Source organism: Somniosus microcephalus, chromosome 22 (genome assembly GCF_052327205.1).
Source record: "Somniosus microcephalus isolate GS21.2 chromosome 22, FLI_Smic_1.0, whole genome shotgun sequence".
Lineage (NCBI taxonomy): Eukaryota > Metazoa > Chordata > Chondrichthyes > Squaliformes > Somniosidae > Somniosus > Somniosus microcephalus.
The window spans coordinates 57,600,049-57,617,896 of record NC_141008.1 but is presented as its reverse complement, the minus strand read 5'-3'; the positions used below and the strand labels follow the sequence as shown (position 1 = coordinate 57,617,896).

General features: G+C 45.7%; 1 protein-coding gene across 1 annotated transcript in view; it reads left to right on the top strand.

The window, feature by feature from the left end:
* The first annotated feature begins 2,398 nt into the window (after positions 1 to 2,398).
* LOC147102416 (carboxypeptidase D-like) overlaps positions 2,399 to 17,848 on the top strand; it is a 256,138-nt gene continuing 240,688 nt past the window's right edge. The window contains exons 1-2 of the mRNA XM_085964833.1: positions 2,399 to 2,456; positions 15,734 to 15,952. Of these exons, the coding sequence (XP_085820959.1) occupies positions 15,778 to 15,952 (175 nt within the window). The 5' untranslated portion in view covers positions 2,399 to 2,456; positions 15,734 to 15,777. The remainder of the gene's footprint in view (positions 2,457 to 15,733; positions 15,953 to 17,848) is intronic.

Below are 17,848 nucleotides of genomic sequence, written 5' to 3'. Positions count from 1 at the left end.
CGTCTCCCGAGTGCTCCACCCTCCGTCTCTGTTTGCCTCTGCCTTCGCTGCTCGGCCCCGCTGCAGAGCCAGCCGATCGAGCCCCAGCCCGCCGCTCAGGAAGGATTATTGCAGTACCTGCCACCAGCCCGGCTAGCTGGTGAAACCACAGTTTTTTTTTCCTTTTTTTTTTCTTCGACTTTCGTCTGAGTAATCGATCTCCTTGAGGTGCTGCCGAATTGCAGGTAAGTCCGTTTCCAATTCGTCGCCACTGTTGTATCCGTGTGTTAATGGAGACACGAAATGCAGGAGTTGGTTTAACAGGTGTTTACTGAACAAAGTCTGGAGGTGAACTAAAAGATACAAGACACTGTACAGGCTTATATAGCCCAAGTGGCCACTACCGGCATTACAGTACACAGTGGCTCTTAAAGGCACATACACCACAAAAACCTCTCATCATCTTGGAAACCTCTATTAAATCACCTCTTAACCTTCTCTGTTCCAAGGAGAACGATCCTAACTTTTTTCCCACCGCTGAGAGCGTGCGGCAGTTTTGGAATTGCCATATTTTCACAGAATCACAGAAACCCCACAGTGCAGATAGAGGTCATTTCAGCCCATCGAGCCTGCACCGACACATATCCCACCCGATCCCCGTAACCCCTACACCAACACATATCCCACCCTATCCCCGTAACCCCACGTATTTAATCCCCCTAACACTAAGGGTCAATTTATCATAGCCAATCAACCTAACCCGCTCATCTTTGGACTTTTGGTAGCGGCATTAAACCCAGACCCCGTCTGCTTGTTCATGTGCACGGAAAAGATCCCACAACCGTATTCGCAGAAGAGCAGGGAGTTCTTCCAACGTTTTCGCCAAATTTATCCCTCAACCAAAACTTGGATTAATTGGCTGTTCATCCCATCTGCTGTGTCTGTGTGTAAATTGGCTGCCGTGTTTCCCTACGGAACAGTCTCACTTCAAAAATACTTAATTGGTTGTGAAGTGCTTGAGGACATCCCAAGGACATGATAAGGCATTCTTGCTTCTCTCAAAAGGTTCTTCAATATCTATATCTTCAGCCATGTATTTGGCTCCTTAATCCCTTTCACCTGCTGCTCAAAGTCCCCCACTCCCCCTTGTGAGGCACACTGAGACAGTCCTCTATCTCACAAGTAGAAAAATACATGTTGCTAAACCTCTCCGCCTCTCTGCCTCTCTAGCTCTCCACCTCTCCGCCTCTCCGCCTCTCTGCCTCTCCGCCTCTCTAACTCTCCGCTTCTCTACCTCTCCGCCTATCTGCCTCTCTACCTCTCTCTCCTCCTTTAAGGCGCTCCTTAAACCCTACCTCCTTGACCAAGCTCACCATCTTAATACGTGACTTGGTGTCAAACATTGTTTGATAACGCTCTTGCGAAGCGCCCTTGGGATGTTATATAAATGTAAGTTGTTGTTATGAAAAATTGGGACTGAATGTAAGAAGCTGATTTTATGAATAATCTATTTCAGATAAACATTACAATCTGGAAATTGCTGTTGGCTGTTTCAGTGGCCGGACACCCGCTGGAATTCCTTCTGTTTCACTAGAAGCATAATCCTATTTAAGATAAACAGGTTAATCTGGTCTAAAGCATAGAGAAACGTAGTACTATCACACTAGACGTTTGTACCTGAACTTTGCTCTGAATGTGGGAATCACCGCTAAGAAGGGTTATGTTCACTTCATACCACCCGTCCTTGTGGCCTCTCTAAGTGAGGTTGACTATTTCATGTCAGTTTGTACTAAACTATAAGCAATTTTGCTGTGTCGCACCCAGTATCATTCCACATAGGACCCTTGCAGCTGACAGAGGGAGGAAACTTTCATCCCATTATAGTAAGTGACATGAATCAGTCATTCATGAAAGAAGGACTTATGAAATAATACTGAGCGGCCTACGGGTGGCGCTGTCCAGGGAGAGTATAAATACTCGGGCACAGGCCCAGCTTGCGCAGGACATTCTTAACAGGAACTAGTGAATGACACAACTAGACCTCCATGTTGTAAAACAGTTGATTAAAGCTTTGTTTAACGCTTAGACCAAGTGCCTAGTAGTTTTCTTACATCAGTAAGCTAGTGTTGAGCTCAGGACCCCAAGGTGCAATACTTTGTAATACAGAAGATGTATTTTGTCCAGGAGAGCACCATGAGTCCATTTAACCCCACTGTCCTGATCTACAATTAAAAAGTTAAACACTGAAAGACGTCTAGAAAGTGTATCGTGGGAGTGAGAACAATAAAAGCAACTGATTAAAATTTACAACCTGCTTGTGTCGGAAAGAGTTTGTTTTGCATTTGTACTGGACTATCACCTCAGTCATAAATCAATAACGTTTCTGTAAAAGTGCAGTTTATGAACAAAGTACAATGTATAACAGGGAAGACGGAGAGCTTGGATTTTAGGCAACCGTGTATTCTTCATGTGTGAAAGTAGGTCCATCTTTTGAATATTTTAGCTTTTATCTTTTAGAAAATATATTTTGAATATATTGTTAAATTTTATTTGACCGAAGTTGGAATAAATCTGCCAGTGTCTTTTTTTTTACTCTTCAGCTTTCTCCAGTCCTCTCTTCGGGGATTTGATTCATGCTATTCATGTAACATTGATAGGTTGAGATTTAAGTAAGGTAGGAGGAGGCTTGTGCGGAGCATGACCACTGGCATAGATCTATTGGGCCGAATGGCCTGTTTCTGTGCTGTAAATTCTATGAAGAAAGACTTGCATTGATATAGCGCCTTTCACGACTACCAGACGTCCCAAAGCGCTTTACAGCCAATGAAGAACTTTTTGAAGTATAGTCACTGTTGTAATGTAGGCAATGCGGCAGCCAATTTGTGCACAGCAAGCTCCCACATAACAGCAATTTGTGCACTGCAGCAACTCGCCAAGGCTTCTTCGGCAGCACCTCCCAAACCCGTGACCTCTTCCACCTAGAAGGACAAGGGCAGCAGGTGCATGGGAACACCATCACCTCCAAGTTCCCCTCCAAGTCTCACTGACTTGGAAATATATCGCCGATCCTTCATTGTCGCTGGGTCAAAATCCTGGAACTCCCTACCTAACAGCACTGTGGGAGTACCTTCACCACACGGACTGCAGCGGTTCACCACCACCTTCTCGAGGGCAATTAGGGATGGGCAAGAAATGTTGGCCTTGCCAGCGATGCCCACATCCCATAAACAAATAAGCAATGTAATAACGACCAGATAATCTATTTTCAGATGTTGATTGAGAGATAAATATTGGCCAGGACACCAGGGATAACTCCTCTTCTTTGAAACAGTGCCATAGGATCTTTTACGTCCACCTGAGAGAGCAGATGGGGCCTTGGTTTGACATCTCATCCAAAAGACAGCATGATCCGACAGTGCAGCACTGGAGCGTCAGCCTAGATTTTTGTGCTCGAGTCTCTGGAGTGGGACTTGAACCCACAACCTTCTGACTCAGGCAAGAAGTGCTACCCACTGAGCCACAGCTGATGCAGTTAGGATTATCCCAGCATATTATGTAATGTTGGGGTAATCCTAGCTAATACCTCTCTCCTTGAACACAGTGGTACCGTGTTAAGGAAGAGAGACACTAGCTGGGGTCAATGCTAGGTAGTGTGATTTGCTGCTTGGGTATCGCAGCTTTGCATAGAAAGTCCCAGAGACAGTAAAACTGATGGTTTATGAATGAATCTGAACAATTACAGATCCCTTCACCATGGTAACGATATGTTTATAGAAGCAAGCTCGAAAGCTTAGTGTATGTCAGTGAGCAGAGGGATAGATTATTGTAAGTAGTTGCTGAGAGAGGGCACACCATGATGTTTGAGAAAGACTTCTGAAGTCTGGCACTTGTAGCAGCAGTTCTGTTAGAAATGTTTTCATACCATTCAGTATTGTGATTGGTTGGTTGTCTGAGCTCAAGCATTATTGATACTCTGTTGAACAGCCATGGACAGCCTGAAGGTCTGACAGTTTTTGGAGATGGCTGTGGGTTAGGATAGTCATAATTAATCATTGCTGGAAACTCCACATGTGTTTTGATTAAATAACAACAACAACTTGTATTTAGAAAGCGCCTGTAATGTAGGTACTTTACAATCCCAAGTTACTTTACAGTGGTTATAATCACAAACAATGGGCCAAAGAAGGAGATATTAGGAGGAGTGACCAAAAGCTTGGTTAGAGAGAGGGTGGAGGAGGGGTGACATAAGAAAACTACTAGGCACTTGGTCTGAGTATTAAGGCTTTAATCACCTGTTTTTCAACATGGAGGTCTAGTGTCCTTCACTAGTTCCTGTTAAAGAATGTCCTGAGCAAGCTGGGCCCATGCCCGAGTATTTATACTCTCCCTGGACAGCGCTGCCAGCAGGCCGCCCAGTATTATTACATAAGTCATTTTCACATGAATGACAAGATTCATGTCAAGGGGTTTATTATTATGGTTTGTTGGTGGTGCTTTGCAAATGGTGCATATTGTGTGGAATTAATAGAGCTGAAAATCTATGGCTATTCCAGTGGAATCTCACCATAACTTCAGCGGGAGTCCGTTGGGACAGCCACAAACATGGCCGGGACATCAAATGCTGGACCCTGTCCTTGGGCCAATGTTGCCATGCTGTGTTGGAGCCCCTGTCCGCCCTACAATGCCATCACTGTGAGGCGGAGCAAAGACTTCCTAAGATGGGAGTTCCCATGCACCAGTCCTCAGTCAGGACTTGGTGCAGGATCAGTGTAGGTATGGCCTGGTCTCACCTGGTGCACCTTCACCCACACAAGCGGAGGTGGGACCCACCTGGGGTCCAGGCTACATTGGGGCTTGAACCGCTCCCCCATGCCCCTCCCCCACCTCCCAGGCTGGAAGACTGATGTCAGACATGCTGAGATGTACCCCTTACTCCCATAGATTTTTGGGACCAAAAATGTTAGTCACTTTGCCTCTGAATCGGTTACCATTTTGTTTTCAATGTGAAACTCTGTCTTTTTGAAGTATTTTCTTGTCTACTCTTCCTTGGGTCTCTATATGCCACACACTATCCAAAAGAGAGACCCATACAACATGGCCCCAGTTCATAATATTGCCATTTTCTCTAGAAAAGAGGAGGTTGAGAGATGACGTAATAGAGGTCTTTAAAATTATGAAGGGGTTCACTAGGGTAGAGGTAGAGAAGATGTTTCTGCTTGTGGGGGAGTCTAAAACTACAGGTCATAATTATAAGATAACCACTAATAAATCCAATAGGGAATTCAGGAGAAACTTCTTTACCCAGAGAGTGGTTGAAATGTCGAATTCGCTACCACAGGGGGCAGTTGAGGCGAATAGCATAAACACATTGAAGAGGGAGCAAGGAATAGAGGGATATGCTGATAGAGTTAGATGAAGTACGGGCGGGAGGAGGCTCGTGTGGAGCATAAACAGCGGCAGAGACCAGTTGGGCCGAATGGTCTGTTTCTGTGCTGTAAATTGTATGTAATCTAAAACAGGCCGAGGGTGTGCTTGAGAGAGGCATCTGGGTGATCACTTTAGTGACTTTCCTTCCTCCTCTCTTTGGGGGAAATGGTTGGCTTTCCATTGCCATTTCCCCACTGCTGCAGGGCTGAGACCAGTTCATCAGTAATGTCGAGGACTGTTGGCACTAATCCATATTCTGCCACTCCGTCCTGTGGCACATTAGGGTTCCGATATACTGTGACACCTTACTGCTGTCAAGAATCCCACTAGCTACCTATTAATATGCAATGATAGTGTGAATTCTTGATTCAGATACTGGATGAAGAGGTAGGAGGATCCAGGATGAGTTTTCCGACAGTAAGGTTAAGAGTCATATATTGGCCAAAGCATCTATTAGGAAGAAGCTGTCTGTTTTGTCTGGGACAGGGCGCTTCCATTAGGAAAATCTGTAAGTGCCACGCACGGTCTAGTTTGTTAGTTATATAAAGGGCAGTACCATCTGGACATCTGGGATGGTGAAAATGGAGCATCCATCTAGGATACCAGAGCCCTGGAATGTCCACACAGTAGGCCAAAGGTCTAGCACCAATTGTATATTGTGGTGACTGAGATATTTCTTCACTGAAAGGTTTGTGAATCTTTGCAGTTTTCCACCCGAGAGCTGTGGATGCTCAATCGTTGAGTATATTCAAGACAGAGATCGATAGATTTTTGGTTACTAAGGGAATCAAGGGCTATGGAGATCAGGTGGGAAGGTGGAGTTGAGGTAGAAGATCAGCCATGATCTTATTGAATGGCGGAGCAGACTCGAAGGGCCGTAGGACTTTACTCCTGCTTCTATTTCTTATGTTCTTTTAAGTGCAGAATGCCTTTGGGAGTAAGTTAGGAAAGTGAATCTAGGAGCCTGCAGCTTCTGTCAACGAAAACATGTCATGTTGACCTTAGAGTCTTAAATAAGTCACCAGAGATGTTAACTTAGATAGTCACCTACTTGTACTTTACACCATTAACCCTTTCAGGACTGTAGTAGCAATTTTACAGTAGGGCAATAATACTAAAGGTTGTGCAGGGTTTTTGATCTGGTTGAGTCCAGAACGCTGTAAAGTGCTTAATCGATTAGGCACTTTACAGCCTTCTGGACTCAACATTGAGTTCAACAATTTCAGACTATAACCCCACCCCTATTTTTCCACATGGCTTCCCCATTTGCAACATTTAATCTCTCCTGCCTACCACCACAGACCGTCCCTTTTGTTCTTTCCTCCCTTTCCCTGCCTCTGCACCCGCTTAAAACCTGTTATATCTCTAACATTTTCCAGTTCTGGCGCAGGGTCCCAGACCTGAAATGTTGACTCTGTTTCTCTCTCCACGGATGCTGCCTGGTCCGCTGAGTGTTTCCAGCATTTTCTGTTGTTATTTCAGATTTCCCAGCATCCGCAGTACTTTTGCTGTTGTTTTTGATCTGGTTAGCCGGCTTGCCTACTGGATGAAGCTGGCACTGCTTATCTGGAGACATATATAGAATCTCCCTCTGATTTTTCTCCTCTCCCTGGCGGCATTGACTTGTGTACACGGGGCAGTGAGTGTCAGGAGCGGAAAGTGAAGGGGACTGTGCAACAGGATGCCCATGGGAGATGGGGCACCAGCTGGGAGTGAAGGACCTCACGTAAACCCGCCTATCATCCAGTTTGGGGTGTTCACACTGCTTCCAGCTGAACATCTGCCTTCTAAAAAAATGAGTAGCCCTGTGTGGGCTCTGATAAAATGGAGCCCCCGAGCTACTGGGCATTTGGAGGCCTGCCTATAACTCGAAAGCAGTTAACGAAGTATTAAAACACAGAGCTTGAAAGAGTATTTTGAGGAGGTACACAACACATTAGTGGGGGGTGGGGGGCAAGTCTATGTTGAAGGCACCTCAACAGATTAAAGATTTACAAATCTCACCGCTCTCTCCTTTTGAATGTAATTCTTACAGGAAATCTCTGAAACTGCAGATTTACGTCTTACAGATTTTTTTTGACAGCTGGATTTTATATACAATAAAATAGACTTGCATCGAATAAAATGTTGAAGACTGTCATCTGTAATCGCAGAAGATATTCTCTTTGCCAAGACTAAGTATTATTAAGTTGACAAGACAAGGAATGAAGCCATATTAAAATAACCAGACTGACAAAACCCTCGTACAATAAAGCTCAAATCTGCCAGTTGTATTATGAGCCATTACGTTCTGACAAGCGTAAGTTCTAAAGAGAAATCATTTTAACAGCTCTTGGCCCAGGCCTGGCACGGCAATCAGGACGCTGATGTTAAGTGGATTTGTCAGCACTGGCTGTGATGGGATTTGGTAGGTTCAGCAGACACAGAGAGAGAGAGAGAGAGAGGATTTATCTCCGCGCCTCTTCACAGATATATCGGCAGTAACCTCAGCATTTTCATCTTTTAAAATTTGGAAACCTTCCTCCCTAATGATTTTCTACTTGCTTCAGTTGCTGAGGCGGGTCCTGGAAGCCCACGCTACAATCTGGATTTACAGCTGGTGACATTTTGCCGTGCTCTGACTTTGTTTTTTTAAAATATATATAAAAAGACAACAGTTGTAGGAACTACAGGGGGTGCCGAGAGTAAATCTGGAATCTACGCTCCCCTCCTCCCTTTATTACCTTGTAATAAAGACACTAATGATGTGAACACTGAGGTATCTGAACACAAATTCTTAACTGGATCTTTCAGGAATCATCCCTTTCTTTCCTACTCCCCTGAAGGCGCTGACTCTTGCTGGGGTACAGTTGCACAGGTGTAGGCAGCTCTCTCTCTGGTAGCCCGTTTGACAGCTAACCCCATCATCTTTTCATTATAGCAGCTCGTTGTTCCTTGAATATTCGAGTCCGCCACCCTGGGACACCCTTCTGTCAACTTGCTGTTGCTGTTGATTGAGCGCCCCCACCACCCGTGTAAAGAAATTCTTCCTGATGTCCCCTAAATATGCCCTTCACAACCCTGAATGAACCCTGTGCCCTCTTGTCCTCACGTCCTGGCTTACCTGAAAATGTTGTTCTGGTTTTACCTTTTCTATCCTGTCTTATACACCATATATCTTATTAAAGGAAGGTGAGAAAAGCCCTTGGAATCGCACAGCACAGAAGGAGGCCATTCAGCCCATCATGTCTGTGCTGGTTCTTTGAAAGTAGCAGAGAGGGTTGATGAGGGCAATGCGGTTGACATGGTGTACATGGATTTCCAAAAGGTGTTTGATAAAGTGCCACATAATAGGCTTGCCAGCAAAATTGAAGCCCATGGAATAAAAGGGACAGTGGCAGCATGGATACAAAATTGGCTAAGTGACAGGAAACAGAGAGTAGTGGTGTCATAGAGTCATAGAGTTATACAGCACAGAAAAAGGCCCTTCGGCCCATCGCGTCCGCGCCGGCCATCAAGCCCTGTCTAATCTAATCCCATTTTCCAGCATTTGGTCCATAGCCTTGTATGCTATGGTGTTTCAAGTGCTCATCCAAATGCTTCTTGAATGTTGTGAGGGTTCCTGCCTCTACCACCCTTTCAGGCAGTGAATTCCCGATTCCAACCACCCTCTGGGTGAAAAAGTTCTTCCTCAAGTCCCCTCTAAACCTCCTGCCCCTTACCTTGAATCTATGCCCCCTTGTTATTGACCCCTCTACTAAGGGAAAAAGTTCCTTTCTATCTACCCTATCTATGCCCCTCATAATTTTGTACACCTCAATCAGGTCCCCCCTCAGCCTTCTCTGCTCCAAGGAAAACAACCCCAGCCTGTCCAGTCTCTCTTCATAGCTGAAGCGCTCCAGCCCAGGTAACATCCTGGTGAATCTCCTCTGCACCCTCTCCAAAGCAATCACATCCTTCCTATAGTGTGGTGACCAGAACTGCACGCAGTATTCCAGCCGTGGCCTAACCAGCGTTTTGTACAGCTCCATCATAACCTCCCTGCTCTTATATTCTATGCCTCGGCTAATGAAGGCAAGTATCCCATATGCCTGTTTAACCACCTTATCCACCTGTTCTGCTGCCTTCAGGGATCTATGTACATGCACACCAAGGTCCCTCTGATCCTCTGTCTTTCCTAGGGTCTTACCATTCATTGTGTATTCCCTTGCCTTGTTAGTCCCTCCAAAATGCATCACCTCACACTTTTCAGGGTTAAATTCCATTTGCCACTGTTCCGCCCATCTGACCAACCCATCTATATCGTCCTGCAGACTGAGGCTACCCTCCTCGCTATTTACCACCCCACCAATTTTCATGTCATCTGCGAACTTACTGATCATACCTTTTACATTCACATCCAAATCATTAGTAGTGGTGGACGGTTGTTTTTCAGACTGGCGGAAGGTATACAGTGGTGTTCCTCAAAAAACAAAAAGATTTACAAGAACGGTTCCAGGGATGAGGGACTTCAGTTACGTGGATAGACTGGAGAAGCTGGCGTTGTTCTCCTTAGAGCAGAGAAGGTGGAGAGGAGATTTGATAGAGGGATGTTCAAAATCATGAAGGGTCTAGACAGAGTAGATAGAGAGAAACCGTTCCCATTGGTGGAAGGGTCGAGAACCAGAGGACACAGATTTAAGGTGATTGGCAAAAGAACCAAAAGCGACATGAGGAAAAACTTCTTTACTCAGTGAGTGGTTGTGATCTGGAATGCACTGCCTGAGAGGGTGGTGGAGGCAGATTCAGTCATAGCTTTCAAATGGAGTTGGAGAAGTACCTGAAGGAAAAAAAATTGCAGGCCTACGAGGAAAGGGCGGGTGAGTGGGACTAGAAAAAAGTGCTCTTGCAGAGAGCCGGCACAGGCTCGACGGGCCGAATGGCCTCCTTCTGTGCTGTAACCATTCTATGATTCTATTCAATTAGACCCACTCCCCTGTTCATTCCCCATAGCTATGCATATTTTTCCTTTTCTCAGGTATTTATTCAATTCCCTTTTGAAAGTTACTTTGAATCTGCTTCCACCGCCCTTTCAGGTAGCGCATTACAGATCATAACAGCTCACTGTGTAAAAACGTTTCTCCTCATCTGTCCCCTGGTTCTTTTGCCAATTATCTTAAATCTGTGTCCCCTGGTCACTGACCCTCCTGCCAGTGGAAGGAGTTTCTGTCTATCTGCTCCATCAAAACACTTCATAATTTTGACCACCTTTATTAAATCTCCCCTTAATCTTCTCTGCTCTTGGGAGAACAATCCCAACTTCTCTAGTCTCTCCCCTGGTACCATTCTAGTAAATCTCCTCTGCAACGTCTCCAAGGCTTTGACATCCTTCCTAAAGTGTGGAGCCCAGAATTGGACACAGCACTCCAGCTAAGGCCTAATCAGTGATTTATAAAAGTTTAGCATAACCTGCTTGCTTCTGTACTCTGTGCCGCTGTTTATAAAGTCCAGGATCCCATATCCTTGTGTAGCAACTGCTTCTATGATCCATCTGCTAAAGGCCATCTCCAGATCTCCCATCTTCAATGCCTCCAGTGATCTGTCCAGTGATCTGTCCAGTGAGCTGTCCAGTGAGCTGTCTAATGATCTGTCCAGTGAGCTGTCCAGTGAGCAGTCCAGTGATCTGTCCAGTGAGCAGTCCAGTGATCTGTCTAGTGATCTGTCCAGTGAGTAGTCCAGTGAGCAGTCCAAAGATCTGTCCAGTGATCTGCCCAGTGATCTGTCCAGTGAGTAGTCCAGTGATCTGTCCAGTGATCTGTCCAATGCCACCTTCACACCCAGTGCCTGTTTCCGTATGGTAACTGCTCCCCCCCCCCCCCCCACCAGATTGGGGTCCAACCATTATTCAGGGCCATATAAAGCACTCTGAGATACCTCCTTGTAAGTAATAAGTTCTATAGAAAAGTTGGGGTAAAGATTCCACTCTTGCATACCCAGCGCATGCCAGAAACGCTTCTAGTGATATTGAGTACCGCCAGCCCATAATTTTCCATCCAAGTAGACAGAGACCCACGGCAGTGCACAGTTCTACAGTGCGCGGGCCTGGTGTCCGCTGAGAGAATCTTTACCCCGCCCTTTTAGCTGGGGGTCCTCTGCTTCGTAGCCACGCTCTAAGAAAGCTGGTTGACAACGGTCCAACAACAGGTCATTTTTTTTTGGCATGAGCTTTCCTCTTCCCCAGTTTCATTAATTATCCTGCGGTCTGCAGGATGTAGTCCTCGCAGCATGTGTTGCTAAACACTTTCAGCAGAAGAATGCGGCTCTTATCTTGCCTTGACGCCACGGAAACAGTAAAAGCGCCAAATTGCCCCAGGAGTTCGATAACACTGCCTGCTCCTCCATCAACACACCACGTGACCTCTCTCCTAATTAGCTGCTTTTATTCTGGAGACTATTTGGGGGAAAACGCTTGGTAATGAACAGCATGATTTGATTTTGTAAAGGTCAAAAGAGAATTCAGCTCACAGATGATTTAAATCACCAGACTAAATGAAAATACAAGGCTGATTTAATTTATAATATACATAATTCAACAGGAACACAACACCAACAAAACAAATTTCTCGATAAAAGCCAAGGTCGTCCAACAATAATACCCTTGGAACGCTGCCAGCGACTAGTTGGGTACTAATATGTAACAGTGCATGTTTAAACCTCCCACTGAAAGCCAAGAGCTTTCCTGTGGTTGCCATGCAGTTCGTGAGTGAACTTTAGGCACTCCTACAAAAGCAAAATACTGCGGATGCTGGAAATCTGAAATAAAAACAGAAAATGCTGGAAATACTCAGCAGGTCAGGCAGCATCTGTGGAGAGAGAAACAGAGTTAACGTTTCTGGTCGATGACCCTTCGTCAGAACTGGAAAAAGTTGGAGATGGAACAGGTTTTTAAGCAGGTGTAGGGGCAGGGAGAGGGGGGAGGGGAGGAAAGAACAAAAGGGAAGGTCTGTGATAGGATGGAAGGCAGGAGAGATTAAGAGACAAAAGGGATGATGGTGCGAGGCAGAAGGAGATGGTCATGGGACAAGTTAAGAAACAAAAGATGACTTTAGATGAAGTGTAACTGGCACTGGCAGGATGATCAACAGCGGCCATGTGAGAGAGAAAAAAAATAATCCTGTTGTGCTAAAAGGCAGAGAAGTACACTTAAGAGAGGCTCACCAACCAGTGTTAACTGACCTAATAGGCTCTTAGGGCTCGATTTTAACAGCCCTGAGGAGGCGGGTTTGGAGGTGCTGCTAAAATCGGAAAAAATGGCTTCAGACACCCAACCCGCCTCCATCCCGTCCCCACCGATTTCCGTGAGTGTCTGTTCAGCTGCTCCCAAACTGACCCAACTCCAACCGGTGGGACAGGTCGTCAAGGCAGTTAAGAGCCTGTTAACTGCCTTGATAATCCGATCTCGATAGAGGTTTCCCCATTTTCGTGCCTCTGGCTCCTGTTTCCCGTCCTGTCAGAAACAGGTCAGCTGCAAGGAGGCAAGTTGGTGGAGGACGTGATCTGTAGTCATTATTGGTGCAGAACTTTAAAAGCCCTCCTGTAACATGACTGGCATTCAAATGCAACAGCTTTGTTGTTGGAGGTTTGGGATAAGATTTTGCAAATCTACTGACCATGTGACTGGTCAAGCTGACACACATCTGCAGTGTGACCTGATTGGGAATAATTTCAGGCCACTTTGAGTGTGCGCTTGCAAGCTTCTTGCCTCAACTGAAATCTATAACAACGGGATGGGAACCATTTACATCCTCTCATCCTGGTCATCAGATTCAGAGGAAGAGCAGCGCAACTAGTGCTGCCGGATGGACAGGTGGCTCAGCACACAGCCTCCTTGGAGGATGAGGAAGAGGATGGGGAGTGACACCTTGTGGGGCTGGATGTGGCCAATCCAGCAGTAGGCGACCATATTGCTGGCCATCAGGCAAGGGTTGTACTCACCCATGCCAGATCCGCGTAAGCTTATGCTTCAACCACAGGTGGCTGGCACATGGAGATGAATATAAGTCCGACATCCTCAAATCCCCAGGCATCATCTGTCTACTAAAGCGCTCAGTGTCACCACCAACATTCTACATGGCATTCGCCCTGAGCCCTCACTCTCGAACTTCCATTTCCTAGAACACAGAGGCCACACACTTTAGGTGATCTCAGCAGATCATTAAACCTTTTTCCACACTTAACTCATGTGCGTCTGCACACAGACCTCGAACTCACCTCCTCAGCAATTTGCAACCAAGCTGCCTTGGTTTGCTGAGGAGGCCTCCTCCTTCCGTTTCCAGGGAAGAGAACCTCCTGATGTTCTCTAACTCCCTCAACAAGAGCATGGAGGGAGCCCTCATTGAACCTGGCTGCAGCCTTAGTTTTTGGGGCTGCCGTTCCTGCAGCAGCCAGCACCTTCAAGAGAAAAAAGCATGAATTTTACTAAGCCAATGATTGGAACACATCTGGTATCTTTTTCATTTCATAGTCAGATAATAAATTGATTTGTAAAAAAAATCATAAATATCTTTCTGGAATAATATAACCTGCAATTAAATTCATTAAATTTTGTTCAGAACAGATGCTGTCAACTCCCCTTTCTATATAATACAGCACCAATCCATCCCATTGACATTTTTTCCAAAGGGGACATGGCCCCTTTAAATTTTCATTCAAACAACGCGCCATCAGACCCGAGAAACTGACAGCCTCCAAGCAATTGCCTGGAGGGACCCGCACGTCGGCCGTAACGAGGCCAATCAACCCAAAATAGTAACTGATGGGAGGCGGCAGCCGGGAGCGCGTCGGAAAGCCGCCACGCAGAGGGCCCGCTCTCAACCTGCCTCCATTAGTAAAATCGAGGCCTTAGAAGCTGAAGAAGAACCAATGACCTTTTGAAGCTAAAACATTTGGCCATTTCTTTTCTTAAATGGCCATTTGTGAAGGTCCATTCAAGGAGCACAGGGGCAATGCAGTTTGTGCACACCAGGAACGCTGCTGGGATTAGTAAAGAGAAACTTTAATATTACCCCACCTCCACTTCTACTATCAAATTCTCTTCAGTTACAAATGCTTAACTCCCAGACTTAGTAATAACTTTCCAACTATGCTAGGACAGTCAGTGAAGGCTGTTGGTAAAATTGGAGGGTGGGTGGAAATCCTCAAGAAAGCCTCCAGTCGCATATCAGTGTTGCACATAGCCAAGATCCAGCCTACATTAGCAACTGTTTTATACGGCACCTATAACGTAGTAAAACATCCCAAGGTGCGTCGCAGGAATCTAATCAGACACCGAGCCAAAAAAAGCATAAAGTACTGTAACCCTCTTTGACTGATTCTTTTCGTGTGTTTTTCTTCCACCCCCCGTTTTCATCCGCCCAAGATTCACTTTTGATTCTTTTGAAGCCAAGTCCAGGGCCTAACCCTGGGCTTAGTGCTGTTCAAAGTCATTCAGGCCAGTAGTTTGAGTATGGCTGCTCTGCTGCTACATCCATCATCAGGGATGTGGGTGGAGTGACAGTCCTGGATAAAATTCTGATTAAAATGTTTTTACTCAATTTTGAATCTAGATGTAGGATATATTGCATACAGACCAATGGAAGGATTAGAAATAATGTTAAGTGTGCCGTTACTGCGGTTAGATTGCTAGCACTTGTTTGTACAGCAATCCATCACCTGCGAACAATACTGTGGCAACTAAGTTAGAACTAGTCCCATCAGCCACCCACATGCAAACAAATTGGGCAAACTGTCTGGTCCCAAAGTCGGAGGCCAGATATCCAACGGGAGTCCTCATTATCCCTTTACTGCAAGGAATTGATCGCTATATGATTAATAGTTCATCTCTCAAGTGATCAAGAATCTATTTGGGCTCAAGTTGTTTGACACACTTGTTATCAGTCTCGTACTGCTGACCACTTCCAAATAGCAGGGCAAACTATTCTTGCACCTTTTTTTTGTGCCACTTTTTTCAAACCAAATTCCCCTCCAGCTACCTGCATGCATGCTGAATTAATTTAGTTCTCATAATTTAGTAAGATGGCACAGTGCATCTTCCCAAAAATTCAGTATGATTGCCACTTCTTGGTCAGTGGTTCAGTGATGTGAGTAAGAAAACCACCCAGTGAGGTTTCTCTCCCTAGGTGGCCCCAATCAAGATGAACGGAACCTGCTCCTTTGGGGAACTATGTCTGAATGTCCATTGAGGCTTGTACTTGAAAGTGGGCCAACTGGTTGAGTGCCCAACATCGCAATTCCCAGACCACTCCTGATCAATGTTTAAATATATTTTCTGAATTAGAAAGTAGTAATAATGATGAATATTTAATTGCAGGACCCATTTGTTGCATGGTGCGGAGGTGACGGTTCTGCTCTGACATGGGTCTCTCTCAGGTGCTGTGCTCCTGCTCAGTCCTTGCCTTGTTTCTGGGTTCCTACACTGCCCTGGACTTCACGTACCACGATGCTCATCAGCTGCAGAGCTTCCTTCAGGAGATCAGAGCCAATTACTCGGCCATCACACATCTCTACAGCATTGGAAAATCAGTAAATGGTAAGGCTTAAGGAAAACCAATTGGATGCAGTGGTAGACTATGGGTCATTGGTGTGTCTTCTGCATTAGATGCTTTTGCTGATATGAAACCTGTGTGTACAGGTGCTTAAAAACACAGGTGAGGGGCTTAACATTATACATATATGAGGGTAATTGTCAAGGGTCCCTGCAAAAAAAAACTGCATTTATATAGCGCCTTTCATGACCACCAGATGTCTCAAAGCACTTTACAGCCAATGAAGTACTTTTGGAGTGTAGTCACTGTTGTAATGTAGGAAGCCAATTCGCACACAGCAAGCTCCCACAAACAGCAATGTGATAATGACCAGATAATCTGTTTTTGTTATCTTGATTGAGGGATAAATATTGGCCAGGACACCAGGGATAACTCCCCTTCTCTTCTTTGAAATAGTGCCATGAAATCTTTTACATCCACCTGAGAGGGCAGACAGGGCCTCAGTTTAACGTCTCATCTGAAAGACGGCACCTCCGACAGTGCAGCACTCCCTCAGCACTGCATTGGATTGTCAGTCTAGCTTTATGTGCTCAAGTCCCTGGAGTGGGACTCGAACTCCCGACCTACTGACTCAGAGGCAAGTGTGTTACCAACGGAGCCACAGCTGACACTGCAGATATATTTATTCAAATAGCAAACCCAAGGAAAGGATAAAGGACAAAAGGGAATTAAAGTTGTACTTAATGACCAAAAAAAGTGTTAAGGCATCTTTTTGAGGATGCGTAGCATTGGGCAGCTACCTGTTGGTTCTCTCTATTATGCAGAATGCAAGTTAAGATGGCAGCTTCCATCACCCATGCGCACCTACTCTGTAACCTATCACCAGACTGATACCTGGGATGGCAGGAATGATGTATGAGGAGAGATTGGATCGATTAGGCTTATATTCGCTAGAGTTTAGAAGAATGAGAGGGGATCTCATTGAAACTTATAAAATTCTAACAGGACTAGACAGATTAGATGCAGGAAGGATGTTCCCGATGGCGGGGAGTCCAGAACCAGGGGTCACAGTCTAAAGATAAGGGGTAAGCCATTTAGGACAGAGATAAGGAGGAATTTCTTCACCCAGAGAGTGGTGAACCTGTGGAATTCTCTGCCACAGAAGGCAGTTGAGGCCAATTCATTAAATATATTCAAGAAGGAGTTAGATATATTTCTTAAGGCTAAAGGGATCAAGGGATATGGGGAGAAAGCAGGGACAGGGTACTGAATTTGGATGATCAGCCATGATCTCATTGAATGGTGGAGCAGGCTCGAGGGGCTGAATGGCCTACTCCTGCTCCTATCTTCTATGTTTCTATGTTAAAGTGCAACTCACCTGTAGTAAGGAGCATGGGGGAGCCCCAGCTGACTTGAGCTTAAGATTTGAGGATATATTCTCCTCCAGACACCAATGAGTGTAAAAGGGTTTCCTTGATAAACGAGGGAGAATTTTAACACTTGGGCGGGATGTGCGAGTTGCCAGCGCGAGACTCGTGAGGGAGACCCGGCCAATGTTAACCACTGGGCCTCGTTTACATCCCACCGGCCGGCCAGCTGCCCACCCGAAACGAGCATAAAAAGGCAGCTGGCAAGCGAAGAACTGGCAGCGCCATGATATGTCGTGGGGGGCGGGGTGCGGAGGCAGGGAGGACGTTTGGCAGGGTCTCACGGGTAGGAAGAGAGGGAGACAGGGACATCCCAGACTTGCCTTGCGGGGCCCGGAGGCGTTACTTTTTATGGCGTCTGATTCTTCCCCGACAGGTGTTAACCAGCAGAGTGGCCAAGGCTCAGTACGGCGTTAAAATACCATCGGAGTCCTATGTGCGTCATAGCACCCCGATTAGCATATATTAACAAGGCTCCTGCCTGTATCAGGCGGACGGAGTTAAACTTCCCCG